General features: G+C 39.7%; 1 protein-coding gene across 1 annotated transcript in view; it reads right to left on the bottom strand.

The window, feature by feature from the left end:
- Positions 1-513: 513 nt before the first annotated feature.
- LOC100757820 (cytosolic beta-glucosidase) overlaps positions 514-7,859 on the bottom strand; it is a 144,477-nt gene continuing 137,131 nt past the window's right edge. Inside the window, exon 5 of the mRNA XM_035452888.1 lies at positions 514-716. Within this exon, the coding sequence (XP_035308779.1) occupies positions 514-716 (203 nt within the window). The remainder of the gene's footprint in view (positions 717-7,859) is intronic.

Raw genomic sequence — 7,859 nt, 5'->3', positions numbered from 1 at the left:
TATTAGTTCCTTTGTTGGACAAAATACATACTGTGGCTTTTAGCTTTGCTAATTTGTGCTAGATTAAATACTGGAAATTTTAATGAATCAATCCCTAACAGAGATCCCCTGAACAAAAAATAACTATGTACCAAAAAAAGCAGGTGCACAAATCTAGCCTTATACTAAGAGTTCTGCTGTTAGAGCTGCTATTCAACAGTACATTATCTTCATAAACTCATCATTCTTTTTCCAGGAAATTTTTCTAAGAGTTTAAACTGAAACTTTCAGATATATCTAATTATTTAAGTGAAAAACAATTTCTGTGATTCTCTTTTTCACTACCTAAGACATTTTCTAAGAAAATACAGTAGAGGGTCTATTAGAGGTTCTCAATGGAATACATTCCTAGGATCCAGGATTTACAATCACAGATCATTGAGGACAGAGGGATCTTGAGATTGTCGACAACATCATCGTAGTAGCTCTCCATGCTTCCAGCAGCAGTGGCTTCTGCATTTTCCAGTTACCTCCTTACAGAGGGCCTTCCAGGCCATTGTTTCTGATGACCTTGGCATATTCCATGGCTGACTTGTATGGGACTCGGGGTCTAGCAGGGTCTTCAAAATCAACATGGAAGAGGCCAAACCGTCTGCTGTACCCATTATTCCACTCAAAGTTATCCAGAAGTGACCACGCACAGTATACTTGAAGGTTGACTTCATCAACATGGATAGCTGAAATGTTTTTTTAAAAGAGCCATTAGCATTTCTGGGAAAGTGCTGAGTACAAATATCACTGAAGAATACTGGACACCTCTTTCTCCTGCTGTGTTGGGCTGGGCATCTCAGTAGGGACAGACACAATTCTTCTTTATCTTTTTAATCATAGACACAAAACTGAAATAAAGTAAACTTTGGGATCTACTGCATATGTTAATTACCTTGACTTAGTTATTCTTCAGTATGTACTTTCATTAAACCATCAACCATTATAGTACAGCTTCTAATGTCTGAGAAAATCCTTTGGTCAGTTGGAAGACAGTAGCATGTCCAGAGAAGCCTTCCCCTTATATTCCCATGAGCAAGATGGCACATGTCTTATAGCTCTGAAATCAGAAACACTATGTAGGGGAAGCTGTAGCCACACCTACTTAGGGGCTGGCTACAGGTGTGCCTGACCACCCTTGTGAGGGCGTGGCCAGGGTGGCATAGAGTGAGACTTTGAGGGGACTGCGTTTTCTCTTTCAGTTTCACTTTTGTACTTGTGGTACAGACTGCTGCCATGGTGGCTGGCTAGGTTGCTCTGTAAGTAAAGCTTGCCCCTATTAAATACCCTTATATTTCTACCTGACTCCATATTGGTAATTTCCCACTATATCTGGTTGTCAGGAATGGGATATTGGAAACCTACACCCCATTTGGGACAGGCTGTGGGTCCCACTATGACTGTGGCCTTGGCGGGGAAAGGCCACCTCTCTTCACAGGTGTTCCCAGCTCCCAGCCGACTCGTTGCTGCCGAGCTGCTCCCAGCTTAGAGACTCACACAGACCTCCTACGGTTTTACCACTGTGCACTCGGGACCAGCTTGTACTGCTGCCTACCCGCACCCAGAGGCCTCCAGCTCTTGAACCAAGTTGGAGTAGGTCTTGGCTTTCAGCAGGGTCGATGCAGTAGCCTTAAAGCTGCACCTCATTCAGTGGTTGCAGCCTCAAGGCCATATACATTTTAAGATAAGCACAGCTGCTTTTGTGACCTCTCTCCACAGCTGCCACCCACCACTGCCAAACGCTGCAGACTAACTGAACACCTGTGCCACCCACTGGTCAAAGATAGTTTGAGTAGAAATCTGGAGTAGAAATCAGGTAAAATTATGGCAGAATATTTATCATTTGCTAAAATTGGTAATATTTTGCTTATTACATGAATTCACTGTTTGAGGAGGATGCCAATTTGCCAATTACTGGCCTATATGCCATAATGGAAGTTAGCTTGCTGGTACAAATAGTATTACTAGCCAGGGGACTCAGGAATAGGGATAAGGATAACCTCACCACCTACTTACAGGAAATAACAGCTTTACACAATCAGGTTTTGGAGAACAGATTAGGTCAGACCACAATTGTGCAGCAAGTGGAACAGAAATTGGAGGATAAGCTTAGCTCTGTGTCCAATACACTAAAAACAGAGCTGTCTGTTACCCAAGATGAGATGCAGCGTATTTATGCCATGTCTGAAGCCTTAGAGGCTAGGCTGTCAAAAGACCATGATGAGCTAAAGAATATCTGTAGCCAGCTAGAAACTCAGATAGGCAATGTTACCCAGAAATTAGATGCAAAGGTGCAAGATACCCAGGATAGGGTTGAAGAATTGGACAATGCCATTCAATCAATTATTGAAGCATCCAAGGTAGCAGATCACAAATTTGAGTCTAGATTTGAATGTTTGGAAGATAATTTACAGTACAGGGCTGACAGATTACTTAGGTCCATATGGTCGATTGTTGAGGACTCAAAATCAGCAAATCATGACCTCGAATCTAGACTCCAATACCTAGAAGGCAGTTTCCATGCCATCCAGATGCTGCCTAAGGATGATCGTATTAAAGACCTAGAAAAACATGTAGATGAGCAGTTAGAGCAATTTACAGATTCACTAGCATGCTTGGAATCTTTTATGATTAAGGAGATTGAAACTTTTCAAAAGGACATCATTACTAGGCTTAAAGATAATTGGGATGTCTCAGAAACAGAATCACTCCAATCCCAGGCACCTACTCCACCCAGGTATCATGACTATTCTTCTAAGTTTGTTACTCGTACACCATTAGTGTACCCAGCTACCACGGTAGAAAAGCCAGCTTCTAAGAAACACCCTCATGGACGAATGGCTTATGAATGGCAACCTATACAGCTGAAGGATCTTAAGAATATTAAAGAATCAGTTGTCTCATATGGTCTCCATAGCCCATACGTAAAACAGTTATTACATTCATGGGCATACTGTAACAGGGTGCACCCACAGATTGGGAACAATTGGTAGCAGCTGTACTTGAGAATTCATGCCAAATCCAGTGGAAGGCATTAGTAAGGGAAGAGGCAAAGCTCCTTGAGCATCAGGGCATAAAGGAAGGTTTTGAAGCCCCCCTAGATAAGATTCTTGGTCAGGGTATTTATGCTAACCCACAGGTTCAGGCTGAATATGATGACGATATACTGTCTCTATGCAGGAAAGCAGCATTAAATGCCTGGATAAGGGTCGTGAGCCAGGAGAATGCCTAGAAGCTTATACCAGAATAGAACAGGGACCTACAGAACAGTTCCAGGACTTCTTACAAAGGTTAACTAGAGCAGTAGAATTACAGGTAACAGATCCAGAAACAAGACAATCAATTATATATACAATAGTTTATGAAAATGCAAACTCAATATGCAAAAGAATACTTTTGTCTTTAAAGATCAGATCATCTCCGCTAAAAGAATGGGTTTTGTATGCATCCAACATTGATTATAATGTGCAAGATACTGGAGCTTGGGTAGGAGAAGCCATCTCCAAAGGTTTAAAATGGCAATAGGAAATTAAAAGTTCTAGAGGTGAGGATGTAAGGGCTTGGCAAGGAGAAGCACCTTACAGAGGTCAACATGGGTACCAAGAGGCTAGAGGTTACTACTACTATGAACCAGAACCTTGGGTAGGAAGAGACTTCCCCTGGAGACCACGAAGGCACCAGGAACCTAGATGTTTCAACTGTGGTAAAATGGGACATACTAAGAGAAATTGGAGACAAACAAATTCTAACAATGCCTCCTACGGAAGACCACTGCCTTCTGGATTGTGTAGAAAATGTGGTAAGGGCAGACTGGAACAATGGATGTAGATCGACCAGGAACATACAAGGAAACCCATTAAGGTCAAGAAACCCCAAGAGAGGGACTCAAGAAGTCCCCCACTTCGAGAAAGGTCAGGTCATTCCCAGTAGCAGTGGGAGACAATCTCTCACAGGACCAATAGATAGTTCTTTGCCTATTGTGAAAAATGATTCTGCTCTAGATGGTAGTTTGAACAGTGATGAAGAATCAAGTGTGAATGGACAAAATGAGAAATATATTTTGGCAAGCTTCTATTAATGATAAAAGGCCTCAGTTGAAAGTGAAAATTAATAATAAAGTTATTTCTGGCTTAGTAGACACTGGGGCGGATGTAACTATTATTACACCAAAGTCTTGTCCTCAGAAATGGCCTCTTAGAGAGGCAAATGTACAATTTTTAGGAATTGGAACTCTATCTAGAGTTCGACAGAGTGTTAACTTGGTGGTCTGCATTGGACCAGAAGAACAGAAAGGGATACTGAAACCATATGTAGCAGATATAGCTATAAATCTCTGGGGTCATGATCTCTTACAGAAATGGAATACTCAGATTACTATTCCTCCAATGTCAGATACAAATTATGTACAATCTTTAGATAGTAGAAAAATCTGGTAAGACACTATGGAAAACGGTTACCAACCTTCCATGCTGTACAATGCCTTGTTGGGGTTTACAGATTGCCCCAGAAAAGATACAAAGAGGAGATTCTATTAACTATTTAGGTTACAAGGTAGACATACAAAGAATCAGATCTCAAAAGGTACAAATTAGGAGAAATTGTTATCAAACTATTAATTCTCTTCAGAAATTATTAGGGGAAATTTCTCAATTACAGACAATTATTGGTGTAGAAGGACATGACTTAAAGCATTTAAAAATGGCCCTTAAAGGTGATAAGGGCCTAAACAGTCCTAGAATATTATCTGATGAGGCAGAAAAAGAGTTACAATGGGTAGAAAACAGAATATTGAATGCACATGTAGATCGGGTAAACCATAATTTAGACTGTATTCTGGTTATCTTGCCATCCAGAGAATACCCTTCTGGGATTCTGATGCAGAGGGAAGACACTATATTGGAATTGATATTTCTGCCACATAAACAGAATAAAATGTTAAAGACATATATAGAAAAGAGTTCTGATTTGATTTTAAAGGGAAAATTAAGACTTCGTCAACTGACTAGAAAAGATCCAGCAGAAATTATAGTACCTTTAACTAATGAAGAAATTTCCTCCTTGTGGAAAGATAATGAATATTGGCAAATAGCTCTTACTGACTTTTTGGGAACAATTAGCAACAACTATCCCAAAACTGACAGAATTAAATTCATAAAAAAGACAGTCTGGAGTCTTCCACATATTGTAAGACAAACTCCCATTTCTGGAGTTCTTACCTTCTACACTGATGCCAACAAATCAGGTAAGGCAGGTTATAAAGCTGGTGAGGTAAGTAAAGTAGTTCAAAGTCCATATACATCTGTACAGAAGACAGAATTATATGCAATTCTCATGGTACTTATGGATTTTACAGAACCTCTTAATATAGTTACTGATTATCAATATGCAGAGAGAGTCATGTTACACATTGAGACTGCAGAATTTGTTCCTGATAATACAGAATTGACTTCTCTGCTTTTACAATTACAGGAAACTATCAGAAACAGAAATAATCCTATATACATATATTACGCATATCAGAACCTATATGGGTCTGCCAGGCCCACTAGCACAAGGCAATGATAAGATTGATCATTTATTAATTGGAAGTGTGCTAGAAGACTCAGAATTTCATAAGAAACATCATGTAAATAGCAAAGGTTTGAAAAAGGACTTCTCCATCACTTGGCAACAAGCCAAGGAGATAGTGAGAAACTGTCCTACTTGTTCCTTTTATAATCAAACTCCATTGCCAGCAGGTTGTAATCCTAAGTGCATTTGAAGAAATGAGGTTTGGCAGATGGATGTCTTTCACTTTGCAGAGTTTGGAAATTTGAAATATGTGCATCATACTATAGACACATTCTCAGGGTTCCAATGGGCTACTGCTCTTAACTCTTAAAAAGCTGATTCTGTTATTACACACCTGCTAGAGGTGATGGCAGTTATGGGTATACCTGCACAAATAAAAACTGACAATGCTCCAGCATATGTCTCTACAAAATTGAAACAATTTTTCAAATATTATAACATAAAGCATGTTACCGGTATACCACACAATCCTACAGGACAAGCAGTGGTTGAGAGATCTAATAGAACACTTAAGGAGATGCTCAACAAACAAGCTTGGAAGACTAAACCCCCCAAACATAGGTTTCATAATGCTTTATTAACACTAAACTTTCTTAGTGCCAATGAAAAAGGACAAACAGCTGCAGGAAGACACTGGACTATGGAAAAAATTTCTGAACTCAATCAGCCGGTAAGTTTGGAAATTTGAAATATGTGCATCATACTATAGACACATTCAAAGATGTACTTCAAAGATGTACTTCAAAGATGTACTAACCTCTGTATGAAAACCAGGACACATGTTACGTTGGGGCAGGGGTTTTGCATTGGTTTCTACAGGAGAAGAAAAACTTTGGATACCATCAAAGTTGATCAAGATTCAAGTGGAAAAGGAAAAACCTCTCGACGAGGACAAATGACAGGTATTCTACTAAGATATATATATCTTATAAATTAAATAGAAACCCCCCAAAGAAAAGGGAAGTGTTTTCCTTTTATCTTCACAGGAAAACTCACCTCCAGAAGGCAAAGGACACTGCATGGGTAGATGCTCAAGAAGAAAAGATAGCTATAACCATAAACCAAAGGAACATGCCATATGGTAAACTTTACAGCTGTCTCTCAGAGAACTCTATTTCTCTTTATTTCCTAGTCCCTATTCAATTAAACCAATGCTGGATTTAGAGGTGGATTTGGCATTCCTCCTCTAAAATCCAAGCACGTTGTTTAACTAAACTTTAGTGTTTCTGTATTGTATCAAGAAGCCAATTGATGTAATACAGAATAAAAGAATAATTTGGGGACTGTCTTTGTCTTTTCTTGGATCTATCTCTCAAGGTGTACACCCTCTCATAATTTTTATCCTCCCATGGTTGCATTCCCCAGCATGTGTACATACACAAGCAAACATTTCTCTGCTAACTGTTTATATTTGAGTCCCACACAGCCAATGAAGACCTGCCTGACAGCAATCCCTGGACACCCTGGAAAGAAAATGGGCCACACCTCCTCGGCTGTACTGGATCCAACTTGCTCCATTTCAACTGACACTCCAGCCAAAGCTTTGGATATTGACTTCAATCAAGTTGAGGATTTCAAGCAAGATCTTCTATCAAGAGAATCACATCTAACATGGACTGCATACAATCCATTCAAGACTTTTACTACACTAACATTTTCTTCCTACAGGACCCCACATGACTATTGTCATCCCATTTCAGCAGGAAGTAACTTGGAGGATGCTATGCCCCCTTTCCCCATTGTTGTCAATTAGGATAGTGTATATACCTAGTTAGGGATAGCTTCCTATTGTTTATGGTTGGGATTGGAAGATGTTCAGGCTTGGACACCTCTTTCAGATGACTTTAGGGGTTAGTTAAAATAGATAGTTAGGATGTGACATAAGCAGATTGTTGTATCTTCTTATATTTTACCTTTATGATTGTTAATTTTGGATACTTTACACTGTTAAGTTTTAATTATCTTTTAGACTAAAAGGGGAATTGTAGGGGAAGCTGTAGCCCCGCCTACTTAGGGGCTGGCTACAGGTGTGCCTGACCACGCTTTCGAGAGCGTGGTCAGGGTGATGTAGAGCAATACTTGCATGGGACTGTATTTTCTCTTTCGGTTTCACTTTTGTACTTGTGGTACAGACTGCTGCCACGCTGGCTGGCTAGGTTGCTCTGTAAGTAAGGCTTTTCCCTATTAAATACCCTTATATTTCTACCTGGCTCTGTATTGGTAATTTCCCACTAAAACACTAAACTGAAAAAAGTGAGACA

This window comes from Cricetulus griseus (assembly GCF_003668045.3).
Source record: "Cricetulus griseus strain 17A/GY chromosome 1 unlocalized genomic scaffold, alternate assembly CriGri-PICRH-1.0 chr1_1, whole genome shotgun sequence".
NCBI classification, from domain to species: Eukaryota; Metazoa; Chordata; class Mammalia; order Rodentia; family Cricetidae; genus Cricetulus; species Cricetulus griseus.
Note: the sequence above shows the minus strand (reverse complement) of the source record. Positions and strands in the feature narration are given on the sequence as shown.